The sequence below is a fragment of the Salvelinus fontinalis genome, chromosome 32, assembly GCF_029448725.1.
Source record: "Salvelinus fontinalis isolate EN_2023a chromosome 32, ASM2944872v1, whole genome shotgun sequence".
Classification (NCBI taxonomy): domain Eukaryota; kingdom Metazoa; phylum Chordata; class Actinopteri; order Salmoniformes; family Salmonidae; genus Salvelinus; species Salvelinus fontinalis.
Genome location: NC_074696.1, coordinates 13537612 through 13553102, shown reverse-complemented (window position 1 = coordinate 13553102; position 15491 = coordinate 13537612). Strand labels below are relative to the sequence as shown.

Sequence of the window (15491 nt, the reverse complement as noted above, 5' to 3'; positions counted from 1 at the left end):
TCTGTGACCAGTCACCCGGACAGCTGATGAAACTGTGGGTTTGAACAACTGAAGAGTTTCTGCAAAAACTGTCAGAAACCGTCTCAGGGAAGCTCATTTGCATTCTCATCATCCTCATCAGGGTCTTGACCTGACTGCAATTCTGCGAGGTAACCGACTTCAGTGGGCAAATGCTCAACTTCGATGGCCACTAGCAGGCTGTAGATATGTACTCTTCACAGATGAATTCCGGTTTCAACTTAACCAGGCAGATAGTGTGTATTGCGTCATGTGGGCGAATGGTTCGTTGATGTCAATGTTGTTAAGAGTGGCGGTGAGGGTTATGTTATGGGCAGGCATAAACTACGGACAACACACACACACAATTGCATTTTATCGATGGCAATTTGAATGCAGAGGTACCGTGACGAGATCCTGAGGCCCATTGTCATGCCATTAGTCTGCCACCATGTTTCAGCATGATAATGCACAGTCCCATGTTGCAAGGATCTAAACATAATTCCATACATGTCACCATTGAGCATGTTTGGGATGCTCTGGATCGAAGTGTAAGACGGCATGTTCCAATTTCCACCAATATCCAGCAAGTTCACACAGCCATTGAAGGGGAGTGGGAGAACATTCAACAGCTGGATCAACGCTCTGCGAAGGAGATGTGTCTCGCTGCATGAGGCAAATGGTGGTCACACCAGATACTGACTTGTCTTCTGATCCACACCCCTACCTTTGTTGTTGTTTTTACATATATACTGAAATGTACTAATTGTATGCTTATCTGCATTTCCTGTCATGTGACATCCATAGATTAGGGCCTAATGAATTTATTTCAATTGACATTTATTTTCATCTACAACAATTGCTGTCCATATTCAAGTACGTTTTATTGACAAACCATGATAAAACTTGTCAAAAAAAGCAATGCACAACTGCTGTAGTGTATTTTACAAATAAAACATGTAAACACATCACAATTCACATGTCTATGTAAGTGGTATAGTGCCATTTGGGGGTTTTTTTAGGTACGGGAGCCAATCCCCAAAAAGTGAAATACATAATTTTGCAATTAAAGTTTGTACTGACAGATGTAACCTAATGAATATTATAATACAATATGCACAAAATGCATCCTCTAACGGCAACATCTGCCCTATGTCCACACTCTCTCACTAAAATGTAATACACTCAAACACCAAGTTAGGCATATCTAATTTACAAATAGGCCATCAGTGTCATTGGTGAATGATAATTATTTGCGTTTTACCGGTGAAATGTCCAAACTGCATCTGCATGACAATCATTTGATCTCAATCAGCTTCATGGGGATATGCACTTAGATCTTCTTAAGTTACTGTTTCAGGAGCGAAATAGAGCAGATGGTGTTAAACTACTAATTTATATTCTCAATTTGAAAAAAGGGCAGGAGCGCCGCTCCCTTGTGCTCCGGCGGCACCACTCCCCTGGTCTTTGTTAAGCAGCCTTACTCTAATCTCCTTGACTCTTGAGGACTCCTTTGCCTTCCCCACGTCGATACCGTACACGGTGGTCTGGATGAATGTGTAGAAGTTACACAACGCTTCATGGTAGGACACACTGAAAACATAATGTGCCTTAAAGAGCTCATCAAAAGCTGCCACTGATGTTTGGGCCTTGCATGGGATGGCCTTCTGGTCAACGACGATGTAAAACTTCTGAAGGCTGTTCTTCCTTTCACCGACACAGAGGAGGAAGGGCTGCTGCTCATATCTAACCGTCTCAAGGAAGGTCACCATACTTGTCCCCACCTGAGGAAAAGAGAACAAGACAACAGTAAATAACGTGTTCCACAATCCCGAGGGCAGACCACATGACCACTAGGCCGGTAACGTAGCGCAGTGGTTCCCAACTCCAGTCCTCCAGGGCCTTCAACAGTACACATTTTATTGTAGCCCTGGACAAGCACACCTGAAACATGTCAACTAATCATCCAGCCGTTGAATCAAGTTAGTTTGTCAGGGGACGCAACATGTGCTGTTCAGGGTACTTGAGTTGGGAAACACTGGCCCAGTGGTTAGAGGTGAGCAAGCAGGCAGAGGGTTGCCAGTTCCATTCTAGATGCCATTGCCTTCCGTTGTGCCCATGAGCAAGGTACTTTACTTCCCACAACAGCAGCTCCCCAGGCACCCAGTCTGGCAGCCCCCCGCACCTCTCCAAAACCTGTATATGCATGTGCGTCTTTCGGCGGGTTTGGGTTAAAAGAGAAAGTCAAATTTCGGTTGGACCTTGTGTGCAATTGACCAATAACGTGATCGTAATCTTAAATCTAAGCAACCTAGCGATGAGGGTTTAACTTAACTATATTTTCACTCATATGCACTCAGAGTTTCATAAAATGGATGGTTATCATATTTACATGGGATGTAATTTTTTTTTCTACACCTCTGGAGACCATTATGTGGAACTGTCATAGTGGCAGGGGAGGGGCTAACAGGAGCTGTGTATTGTTAACAAGTACTGTCCTAAGGAAAGGAGAAGTGCACAAAGTGCACAAAGATCACAGAACATACAAACCTTCATAAATCTAACCAGATGGTCAGCAGCTTGAGAGGTACGGATCTTTGCGGTCTTCGGGCCCTTTGAGGTCGGGGGTAGGAGATGCAGAAGCAACAAAATGGCTGCCAAGTCACTCTCCCATCCTAATTTTTCAGTGGAAAACAAGAAATGCTCAGTAAAAGCTCACATGGCAGTTTCACTCAGACATTGTATGGTCAAGTTAGAAAAGTAATTGGAAACACCAAAGAACATATATTTGAATTCTGCACTAGTACCATAATCATTGGATTCATGCTGCGCAGATGAGAGGAGGTCTTCCACAGGTTCGCTGAAGGGAAGGGTTTTGCAATCTGCGATGACCCTGGGTTTGAAAAATGTTGGCCACTTCGTCATAAATGTCCCAGACACCACCTCTCCGAAAAGTCTGGTGAAATCTTGGTTGATCTGAAGTACATTCAACAAAAAGTCCCAAAATGAATTATCTTTCCACTTTCTTTTAAAATCACCAAAACATGATGAATTCTATTCATACAGTCTTACCAAGCCTGTAGTGTCAAGGAATCTGGGGAAGACATCTAGGACAGTTGAGGACTTCTCCGGATCATGAACCACCTCCTGTCTGTATTGGAACGTCGCCATCATCTTCTCTCGAACCAGTGACTCATTAGTTGTTGTATGCTGAAGCACAGATATCGCCTCTCTGCATTCATCCCCCGACAGTTGCTCAACAGCTGAAGGGCAACTTCGCTGAGCCTTGGGACCATTTTGATAGGTGGGCTTGGTTCTCTTCTTAGTCTTACATGATGTGTTGCGCCCTACTGTCTTTATTCTCCAGGTCAGGTAACCAGACCCACTAGCTGCATCGTAATATTTTTCCTGTCAATCAATAAGAAAACAGTTTTTTTTTAAAGATGAACGCCGTTTTAATGTCCTGGAACTTTTGGCCTGGTATCCCGAGAGAGAATTCAGTCCTACATTTATACTTACATAGCCATGCTCTGAATCTGGATCATTCAAGTAGGGGAATAAAGTCACAATCCCCAGGGCGTAGTTGGTGCGGACACTTGATGGGGGTATCCTACTTCGAGGTAGAAAACAAAAAATATTGAAATAAAATGTTTTAAATAAAATACTGTTTTATGTTTTAATGTGTATTGTATGCATCCACCCATCAGTACATAGGAAGTTCCCTCAGGAAATAAAAAGTTATTTGAAGTGACTTGCCTAGTTAAATAAAGGCTGAATAAAAAAAAAAAAAATGGAATAAAAATTCTGGTAAAAGCTACCATCAGTGATTCATTTCTCAGCAAAACGTCAGTCAGCCCCGCTACATGGTTTGATCTAAAGCTGATGGATGGTGCTGGGGAAACCCCCCCCCCCCAGTATGAACACACAGGTTCTCTAAGTTTGACTAAAATCATGCACTGTTAAACATAATACAGCTATGGTCATCACACATTTCTAACATTGAATTATTAACGTACCCATGACTTTCCATCATGTCGGCCACAATAATGTTCACCATCAGTCTCCGTGTGCTATCCGTAAGACCTTTGGTTTTCCCATACTCCTGGAATACCTTTTCTCCACCTGGCTTTGAGTGAAGGATGGCACTGATCATCTAGAAAAACACATCAACACAATAGACGCCTTTGTGATCAGTCGAGCATCTTCAAGGTAGTGGTAATGGGCAAGAAGACAAGGGTATGTAAATAGGCGGAACAGAAACAGCTACACGTGTTTTAAAGTAATATCACTAACGCGCTAGTTGTGGAGCTAACAGCAGCGTTTTACACAACTCACGTCTCTTGCTGCATTTCTGTCTGTAGGTTCATCAGTCAGACCTCTTTTTCTTGCCGTGTTTTTTTCCAGAGTTAAAGCTGATCCAGAGGAATCAGACCCAACTGAGCAGATCGAGACCTCAGACATGGACACTTGTTCATCTGAAAGATTACAAAGATGTAACTTTCAGGGAAAATTCAGCACAAAAAACTCCCTACCATTACCACTATTTGCTAAAGAGCTCTAACTAGAATCTGATGGACATTACAAAAACAATCCAACAATGACTTACCAAATGTCTCGATCAACTGATAACAGATGAGTGAAAATAAGATGTGGGTATTTTGATGGACTACACTTTAGCAAAGAATTGGGATAATATCGTGCAGGAGGAACTTAGCTGTGCCTTTGCATTCATCACCTAACAGTTCCTCAACAGCTGAAGGGGAACTTTGTTGAGCCTTTGGACCATTTTGATAGGTGGACTTGGTTCTCCTCTTGATCTTACATGATTTGTTGCGCCCCACTGTCTTTATTCTCCAGGTCAGATAACCAGACCCACTAGCTGCGTCGTAATATTGTTCCTGTCAGTCAAAAACAAAACAGATCAAAATTATCAACACCATTTAATTTAACATCCTGGAACTTTAGGCCTGGTATCCCCTGAGAGAGAATTCAGTCCTCCGTTCATACTTACATAACCATGCTCTGAATCGGGATCATTCAAATAGGGGAATAAAGTCACAATCCCCAGGGCGTAGTTGGTGCGGACACTTGATGGGGGGATCCTACTCTGAGGAAGATAAAATTAAAAGTAACAACAATTCTAGTAAAAGCGATAATCAGTGATTCATTTCTCAGCAAAACTGAAGCCTCACTACATGTTGTGATCTAAAGCTGATGGATGGTTCTGGGGAAACCCACTCAGTATTAAAAGACAGACTGGTACTCTACAGGGAATGCATGCATGACTGGTGTTTCAGGTCCATCTAAAATCACAATGCCACAGTAATGGAGCTTGTGTCAAAGGGCACCCTAAAATGAAAGCTTTTAAGATATTTTCATACGTCAAAAGTACACTACTGTAAAGCCATATTTCCATTTCCTAACCATTGGTTTGTAGATATAGTAACTATACCTCAAAATGAACGGAAAGAATTGGCAACAAAAATCTATCAAGCAATAGTGTGGGATGTGGACATGCAGTATATTGACAGTAGTCTGCTTTTAAGGTCTGAAATCATCTAGCAGACTTTCATTTTGGGGTGTCTAATACCTTTAAGTTTGACAAATCATACACTTAAATATTATACCATTTGTCATCATACGTACCCATGATTTTCCATCATGTCGGCCACAATAATGTTCACCATCAGTCTCCGTGTGCTATCCGTAAGACCTTTGGTTTTCCCATACTCCTGGAATACCTTTTCTCCACCCGGCTTTGAGTGAAGGATGGCACTGATCATCTAGAAAAACACAACAACAAAAAATGGAAGCCTTGTGATCAGCCGTGCATCTTCAAGGTACTGGTAATGGGCAACACTTTACACAACTCACATCTCTTGCTGCATTTCTGTCTGTGGGTTCATCAGTCAGACCTCTTTTCCTTGCCTTGGCTTCATCCAGAGTTATAGTTGAACTGATAGAGACCTCAGAGTGCGTGAGCTCATGCGTGTTGAGGGATTTGATGTAGGTGAACCCTTTCCCACACACAGCGCAACTGTAGGTTTTCACGGTGTTGTGTTTGTGCCGCTGGTGCCTGGTCAAGCCGCTCTGACGCTGGAATTTCTCGCCGCAGACATCGCAGCGAAAACGTGGCTTCCCAGTGTGTTCTAACATGCGTGTTTTATACTTTGTCTTTATGGGTGTCGCAGCATCCTCAGCTGACACCAGCAACGGAATCTGTTCTCTCTTGAAGTCGTCGAGTCCAAGTTCTCTGGATCCCCCAGAGGCTGGACTTCTCTCTTCCTCATCACTTTCTCCTGTGATATTCTGGTTGGCCTTGTGAGTCTCTGGAATCCACTCGCCGTAACCTGGAAATGAAGTCACCAACAATGAATGTCACAGAGTTAGCTTTACAATGACTCATTAAAAGGGATAGTTTACTTTGAGGGTCTTTACAAGTGCAAAATAAAATAAAGACCACATTGATTAGCGTAAATCAAACCGTTTGTCTTGCCTTCATGTTTGTTAGAAAGTAGAGAGCATATCCAACTGACAATCTCTTAGAATTTTTTTTAAAACTATTGGAACCAAGATTTTAAAAATAACTGATGCTGGCACAAGATGGAGGGAAAGATGGAGCATAACTAACAAAATTACAGTAAACAAAAATGTACGCTTAATCCAGTATAATGTATAGAATTGATTATACAAGAGACAAAATAAATTCAGCACAATGGCAGAGTCATGTCTTAAGTGTAAGACTATTAATGACTTAATAATCCATGTTTTCTGGGAATGCTATAATGCCCCGAAATTGTGGGTGGAGCTAGAAAGTTGGCTGTCAGAAGTATTACAATGTAAATGTATTTTTAATCCGTCTGTCTGCATATTTTAAGACATGACATATTGGGGTGTAGCGAGTTACCCAATGGGCTGGACGATTCTGTTATCAGCACTCATCTTGAAAAAACATATACTAAAAACTTGGAAGTCAATCAATCCACTGACACAATGGAAAAATGTAATGATTTATTATTGAATTAGTAAGGGCGACCAAGAAAAACAAATCGGTTCAATTTAAGGCCAAGTGGCAAACAATAATGCAGGCACGAGGGATGGGGTGTGAGCATGCTGGTCTGGGCAGATGAGATGTAGTCTGTGTGTCTAAGTTGTTGTTCGTATATACACGCACACACCCACATTTGTTTTTGGAATTGATTTTTTTAATGTATATATTACAAAAATAAATAATTTATATAATTATGACAAATACACAATGTAATACAAGGGAAATAAAATACTTTACATCGTGATTGAAAATAGTTGCTTCAACTAACCTTCCGATTCCAGATCATCATCAGCCATTTCCTCCTGTTTGATGAGCCATACTGGCCATGGTACCTTCCAAAAGACAATGTCATTATTGATGAATAACGTTCTAAACTACAGCCAGTTATGTTGGGGATGCATCAACATCACAAGCATCGCGTGTGGTGGTCCTCACTTACAAAGTAGGTGGGACAAACCAAACGGAATTTACCGTGTCTGTAATCTGACCAGGGGGCTGTGATGGCTCTTGTCTCTCCGTCTCTGGCACCGGTGATGCTAGGCCTTCAAAAACAGCACCGTCTTCTAGCCAATGATAGTTGGCCTCTTGTTTATTGAGGATTTGCCCCACAATTGGAAAGTTTCCAAAACTTGGTGGGGTAACTAACATACAAATAATGAAAAAAGACGCATTAATGATTTTATATATCTTTTTTTTGCGTGTTATAAACTGGGTCGTTCAAGCCCTGAATGTTGATTTGCTGACAGCCATGGTATTTCAGACCGTACACTGAACCTTTATATTTAGTGCTCTAATTACGTTGGTAACCAGTTTATAAAAGCAATAAGACACCTCAGGTGTTTGTGGTATATGGCCAATATACCACGGCTAAGGGCTGTGTCAAGGCACTGTGCGATGCGTTGTGCATGAGCACAGCCCTTAGCCGTGGTATATTGGCCATATACCACACCCCCTCGTACATTATTGCTTAATTAAACCATGGATGTACACCAGACGCTAAAATGTGCGTTGTACACTAAATAGTTAACTGTCAACATCTCACCAGGTTTTGAAACGTTCTTAAGGCAGTTCGCTGGCTTCTCCATCCTTGTCTCTTTTTTATTTTGTTCATGCAACATTTCCACTCGAAGAGCAGCATAGCTTTCTCCCATAAATTGACAGATTTCTTGCACGACTGTTGCTGTCAAAGCTTCCATAATGGAGGTGACACGACAACGAAAAGCGAGTTCGTGAGACATGGTTACCAAGTAGACTACAACAAACAATCTAATTTGTTCCTACTGTGATGTGAGAAGGCTACAGTGAACATCTTCTTTGTTACCAGATGGTGACTTCACCTTTTCGCACCTCTTCACATCCCCCGGAAGTTTTCTTCTGATTAGTTCCGGACAGCTGACGGGGTTGGGCGGGCCGGAGAAATACCGTAGATACAAGTTTAGATACGCCCTTGATTCTAGCAGCTTCTTACATCTTTTGTTGAGAATTTATTTGATACTCAAAAATATTAATAGGAAATATCCCAACAGCATAAGTGGTGTTTTCTTTTCTCCCACTAAACAAAATCAACAAGACAAACTGCCTGAACAAACTTTCAAACATTATCATCCTCTTGATCTTATAAGCTGCTATGTACCTTTCTACAGTTATAAAATACTACGCTATTTAACTTGATTATAATAGCCTAGATTTGAACAACCATTGCTTGGTGTGAGTGAGTGGAGCATGATTCCCCATCTTTTCAACATACTTTGTACAATAGTCAACTTTAACAAGTTATAGAGACTGCAAGAAATGTTCAAAATAACAAAATGTCTATAGTTTTCCTCCCCAATTGTTTGTTGTGCTTGTTTGCAAGACCAGCACTCAGGCCTTGGAAATGGAACTGTCAGCCAGGTCATAACCGTAACCCAATGAAACTGAGGGGTCAGATTAACAAATGCAATTTTCTCCATTTGTATGGTAAAAAAATATACAACATGAATGTACAAGATTTGTTATAAAAAATATTATAATAGAATTCAGCCATCAATGAAGTAGTTGATGCGTGAAGCCTATAGCCTGAAATCCAGAACCTGTTTTGCTAACATTCCACTCATTGTACTCTTTTTCTTGGCCAAATTGTTTTGCTTCTCAATGACAAAAAGCAAAAGCAGAAACAGATCTGGGATCAGGCTATAATGCCTCTGTTTGCAAAGCAGGCATCTACCAGGAATCAGGTTGTTTTCTGTTCATGTGTGCTCGCATGTTCTTCATGGTCACCATACGCCCACATATGGTGCAGGTGGCGGTCAGTCTCCGTCTCCGCCTGGTCGCTTCATTATGTTTCATGGTGCCGTGTTGTGCCACAGACACAGGATCTGATTCTGCTCCCTCCAATGGAGTGGCTATCTCCGGGTGTTTCCTCAGCAGGTGCTGCTTCAAGTTCTTTCTCAGGAGCACAACACCACAGTGATCACACATAGTCGTCAGAGTCCTATAGGCTGGACTATGAGGCAGTTGGATATGGGTGGTGATTTTAATACGCTGGTTTACAGCAGGCGTGGGCAGTACCAAAGGTGTGGACGGTACAGCATGCGTAGAGGGCAGTGCAGCTGATGAAACAGGAGCTGAAGCCCCTTGACACAACAGCAGATGACTTGCCATGGCATCCCTCCTGATGATAGTTCTCTCACACTGGGGACAGTGATAATGGCCATCTGTCCTACAGTCCAAATTGCATTTACAAATCTTTTTATCTAGAAAAATTAGACGGAAATGAGTAAAGCACATCTTTACAAGAATGATAATACAATCTAGCAGACTACATGGTTAAAACATCAGCATACCTTTGAAAGACACTGCATTTTTCAGGTGCACATCAACATGGCGCTGTAATCTTGAGCGTTTGGTTGGTTTAAAGCTGAGACAAAGTGGACAGTGGAACAATTTGCAGCAGGTTGTGCATCTTGTGAGTGACAGTAGAGAATTGACAGGAACAATCGAATGGTGCACCTGAAACAAATAACTTAAGTTTAAAAAATAATAATGAGATTGGCTAATTGTTGGGCTTAACAGAGTTCTATGGTGCCATATTTATTGGAGTATCAATTAAAGTGGATGCAGAAAGGATAGGATTATATTAAGGATTATGGGTAGGCGTATTAATATACAAAAAATATATATCTGACATCACACACAAACAGCCACTGACAATAACACATTACTGGCTCCAACACAACACACTGTGGATAGCAAATATCATGGAATGTTCACATATATTCAATGTCCCAAACATATGTAAGCAACTCACGTTAGCCAGCCAGCCAACTCACGTTAGCCAGCCAGCCAACTCACGTTAGCCAGCCAGCCAACTCTTAGTACACGTCAGCTAGCTAGATATGAAACGTTAAATTATGCTTATTTGTTTTAACATTAAGAAGTTGCATTGTTTACCTTGGTATTGTCCGTACATGTCGTTGAAACGTATAATTTGCTACGAAACGTGAGTCTAATTTATATAGTCTCATTTATGAATTAGGCCCCCAGTATATGATCACAAGCTTCACTGACCTCATCTTCCATAAGCTTAACCAGAGAGGATGTGGTCTTTGGTCTAACAGGCTGTGATGGTCCTTGCGATGACATCGGTAACAGTGGAGCGTAATCATCATGACCTGTGGGATCATCGTGGTCCATGGGATCATCTTCCATATCAGCACCGCTGGCCTCTTCTTCATCCTGCTGTTCCTCAACAGGGGTCTTTCTCAAACCTGGTGGGGTAACATACCAGTTAAGATTTGGGTACTGTGAATCACAGTACCTTTAGTTCCCTAGCTATGAAGGGCCATATTCCATAATATCTAACTTACTAGAAAAAAAAGAGTTGCCATAACATTGACTGCATAGTGTTACTGCTAATGACTGTACTTAAAGGGATTTACATTGGATCCCACATTTATTGGGGACAACTGACCCCTTCATTCACCCCCAATGTGTAGTGTTCACCTGGGTGATAGCTTGCTCTCATTTACACAAGCCATATTGGAGTCAAACGGGCTAGGTGATAGTTAAACCTAACCCAAGATTGAGTGTGGGCCAAGCAACCACCCATACAGGGTTATAGGTAGCTAGCTAGCTATCTTCTAGCTCTGGTCCAGGGCAGAGCTAACCTCTAGATCAGTGGTAACCAACCTTTTCTGAGTCAAGATCACTTTGAGTCAAAATGCCAGCCGAGCTCTTCCGCTCAGATAAAAACATGACTAAGCGGTTAGTTGAAAAATCTTTGGCACATTTATGAGTTGAAATTTTCCGGATTGTCTGACTTTCGTGTCTTAAAGTAAAGATGGACTGTCGTTTCACATTGCTTATTTGAGCTGTTCTTACCATAATATGGACTTTGTGTTTTATCAAATAGTGCTATCTTCTGTATACCACCCCTACCTTGTCACAACAGACCTGATTAGCTCAAACACATTTAAGAAGTAAAGAAATTCCACAAATTAACATTTAACAAAGCACACCTGTTAATGAAATGCATTCCAGGTGACTACTTCATGAAGCTGGTTGAGTGATCAAAGCTGTCATCAAGGCAAAGGGTGGCTACTTTGAAGAACCTCAAATATAAAATACATTTTGATTTGTTTAACACTTTTTTGGTTACTACATGATTCCATGTGTTATTTCCTAGTTTTGATGTCTTCACTATTATTCGACAATGCAGAAAATCAAGAAATACCCTTGAATGAGTAGGTGTGTCCAAACTTGACTGGTACAGTACATATTACCACGACTAACCTGTACCACAGCACATTGACTCGGTACACCTGGTATATTGCCCATAGGCGGAAATCCCAGGGGGGACGGGGGGGACACGACCCCCCCATCTTGGGAAAAATATGATTTGTCCCCCCCAATATATCACTGTAAACATAACTATGCAATTTCAATAATATTAATAATACGCAATGAAAGCACTTGTGCTGATTATAGACACTTAATAGCGCATTTAAATTTCAAAAGATTGCGACCCCCCCCGCCCTTTGCCTCACAATGGTTTGATCCACTGCCAGTTCTTTAGCTGGCAAGGTAATAAAGGGTTCGTATCTACTGTCCGAAAGGGACATGTACGTAACTGACGTGAGGTTAATCCAGTCAATCCATACCAGGTCCATAGCAATGTTATTTATTTATTTTTATGTTGGCAGGGTTCACACACTAGCTGAATTTGCAGAGCTAGCGCGCAAACTAAAGCAAACATTAACTATCAAGCTAGCTAGTACCTATTCCATTTATGTGGCGTCGTCAAAGATGGAATCTTTGCTATCGTCAGTTTATTCCAAGATCAGCATGCAGCTGTAGTGCTTCGACGTCCCTGTGATAAGGTTAGCAATAAACTGAAGTCCAAACTGAACAGAACAGAACTACACTCTCTTCTACCATTGTCTTAAATATATATAATGGTCTCGTTGCAAAAGATAAATTGTCGCTAGTGAACTTTTTTTATTTTATTTTATTTCACCTTTATTTAACCAGGTAGCAAAGATTATAGCAAACACACAGAAACGGAATTGGTGCTCGCTAGCTTTACAAATTCAGCTATTTTTGGAAGCCAGCCAATATGAAACAAACTATTTAAATTACAAAAGGTTGCAGCATGTGTTGTGTAAATGTGTGTGTGTGCAGCTAGGCCAGCCAGCCAGCCAGGTAGAAAAATGGCAGAAAAAAGTAAGAAGACGGACATCAGAGTATTTGTCAGTACACCAAAACGCATAGTAAGAACTCTAGTATCCTAATATCTCAAAGACTAGTTGATAAAATGTTCATAAGAAAGAAGTAAAATGCTAATGGAAATGTTTCACAATGATGTCATTAGGCAGAGCAGGCAACAGATGGCACACAGACAGCAGAGCTGGGGACAGGTATATATTTTTTATTTTTTTATTTTACCGTTATTTTACCAGATAAGTTGACTGAGAACACGTTCTCATTTGCAGCAACGACCTGGGGAATAGTTACAGGGGAGAGGAGGGGGATGAATTAGCCAATTGGATTGGGAATTTAGCCAGGACACCGGGGTTAACACCCCTACTCTTACGATAAGTGCCATGGGATCTTTAGTGACCACAGAGAGTCAGGACACCCGTTTAACGTCCCATCCGAAAGACAGCACCCTACACAGGGCAGTGTCCCCAATCACTGCCCTGGGGCATTGGGATATTTCTTTTAGACCAGAGGAAAGAGTGCCTCCTACTGGCCCTCCAACACCACTTCCAGCAGCATCTGGTCTCCCATCCAGCGACTGACCAGGACCAACCCTGCTTAGCTTCAGAAGCAAGCCAGCAGTGGTATGCAGGGTGGTGTGCTGCTGACAGGGACAGATTGGCAGACAGGGAGTCTCAGGTAAGTTTGTTGAGTCTTTGTTTGGCAACATTATGAAAGGTTCTCAATTTTTTTGACTTGTAAAATAGGGACATAATTGGAAAATGCCATGGATACCCCCACTCTCAACTTAAACTGGTGACTAAACTAAGATTTGTTTACGGCAATGGTATTGCTGTTGTGATTAATTGTGTAGTTTTGGGTACCGGTAGTTAGGAGTACGGCAAACACCTTATTTATTTTCTAGGAGACAGACTGAGTCAGTTAGGGTGGTGAAAGGGAAAGAGCCAGGGAGAGAGACTTCAGAGGACAGTGTCACAGCCACGGCAGGACCAAGTGTCACCCTTGTTGCCAGCAGCACCAGTATAGGGGACAGTGGCACAGCATTGTCCAGTTACCACAGTGATGGCACAAAACCATATCAGCCACACCCACAATTTATAGAACCGCAAACTCTTGCCAACAGAGTGTTGACGTTTCAAGAGAGATGGTTTCGCGATTTCCCCTGGCTACATTATAATCCATCAATAAAAGGAGTATTGTGTTTTCACTGTAGCCAAGGGTTTTCAAGCCAGCCATATTTTGGCCAAAGAGCTGATGCTGCCTTCGTTAGTGCAGGATTTAGGAACTGGAGAAAAGGCATTGAAAAATTCACAGCACATCAAAATTGCCAAACCCACCGCCACTTTGTAATTGTAACAGCACACCAGCTAAATCCAATCAGTGTCCAGTTATGTCCAGCGCGTGGGGTAAACAGCAGGATGACGCAAGGCATTGCTTGATGAAAATTGTTAGTACGGTGCGGCATGTAGTAAGACAGGGACAAGCCGTTAGAGGCCACACGGATGACAGTGGGAATTTATACCAGATTTTGAAACTTAGGGCAGAAGAGGATGATCCCATTTTACTGAAGTGGTTAACAGAGCGTACCACAATGTACACAGGCCCCAAAGCACAGAATGAAATTCTGAACATCATGGCCAATAGTCATTCGAGGCATTGCAGCTGAGATTAGGTCTCTTCCGATTGTACAATTTTCATTAATTGTTGATGGTACTCAAGATGTCTCTGGTGCTGAACAGGAGAGTGTCTGTCTGCGTTATGTTGACCATGACCTTGTCCCTCACAAGGAGTTTATTGGGCTATACAGGGTGTTGAAGACAACAGGCGAGGGCATTGCGCAAGTGCCAACTGATGTGTTGTTGAGGAAACCCGCAAACATATGCTCGGTTCTTTTGTTCAGTAGTGTGTATAGCAGTGGTTCTCAACCTTTTTGGGGTACTGGAACCCCTGCATATTTTGAGGCAAGGCAGGCAAGGTTTTGAGCGGTCCTCAGGGACCTCCACCCCCTTTATATTATATGTAAACTTACTGGAAACCTTGTGGTACTGACTACATTCATTACACTTTTTTATTTCACGGACCCCTTGCAATTAGTCCATGGACCCCTGTTTGAGAACCCATGGTGTAATTGATAGTTGTTCTTTTGTTTAGTAGTTTTTAGTACACTTACAAATGATTTATTTCATGTTATTTTATTTAAAATTGCATACTTTGTGCGACATACTTGTCCATAGCTGCTGTTTGAAGAGTTGAGACACTGACTGAAGGATATTTTGGTTGATTTATTTGGGTTTTTCATTGAAGTAGTTATTTTGCTTTTAGAACTGTACTTATTTTAAGCTTTTTGTTCTTGCAAAGATATTGTAGACTCAGGCCAGGTGGACATATTTAATGACTATATAAATGTATCAGAAAAAGTCAAATTAAAAGGTCAATTCAATACGGAGACCAACTTTGTGATGGTTCTCAATGGAGATTATTTTAGATGTGATCACACCATGTTCATTGTATTTATGAAAACTACACCCATACAGTGTACAGTACCATTGTCACCTACTGACCTTTCTTGATATTGCTGGTTGTAAGTACGAATACCTGCATACATACTGGACTGGTAAGGAGCACTGCTATAACTATTATTAGTAGTAGAATTATAATGATTTAAACATTTGAACAAGTTGGGAAAACCCTTCAGTTAACTACTGTACCTATCAATTATCCAGTTGTAGGAATTATGGTTCCT

General features: G+C 41.5%; 1 protein-coding gene across 4 annotated transcripts; it reads right to left on the bottom strand.

Annotated features, from left to right (window-relative positions):
* Positions 1–820: 820 nt before the first annotated feature.
* Positions 821–8379, bottom strand: LOC129830770 (uncharacterized). 4 transcript variants are annotated; one of them, XM_055893470.1, is made up of 14 exons: positions 8091–8379; positions 7520–7689; positions 7317–7380; positions 5872–6347; positions 5644–5780; positions 5009–5102; positions 4733–4895; positions 4333–4472; positions 4014–4150; positions 3517–3610; positions 3070–3405; positions 2805–2973; positions 2548–2672; positions 821–1781 (listed from the first exon to the last, which is right to left on the bottom strand). In XM_055893470.1, the coding sequence occupies exons 1-14, from the start codon at positions 8284–8286 to the stop codon at positions 1401–1403; spliced, it is 2682 nt and encodes an 893-aa protein (XP_055749445.1). In that variant the 5' UTR covers positions 8287–8379; the 3' UTR covers positions 821–1400. The 4 variants fall into 4 exon arrangements, with proteins under 4 accessions (XP_055749445.1, XP_055749447.1, XP_055749448.1 ...); XM_055893472.1 differs by having other exon boundaries at positions 3517–3607; XM_055893473.1 differs by having other exon boundaries at positions 4820–4895.
* Between the last annotated feature and the right edge of the window lie 7112 nt (positions 8380–15491).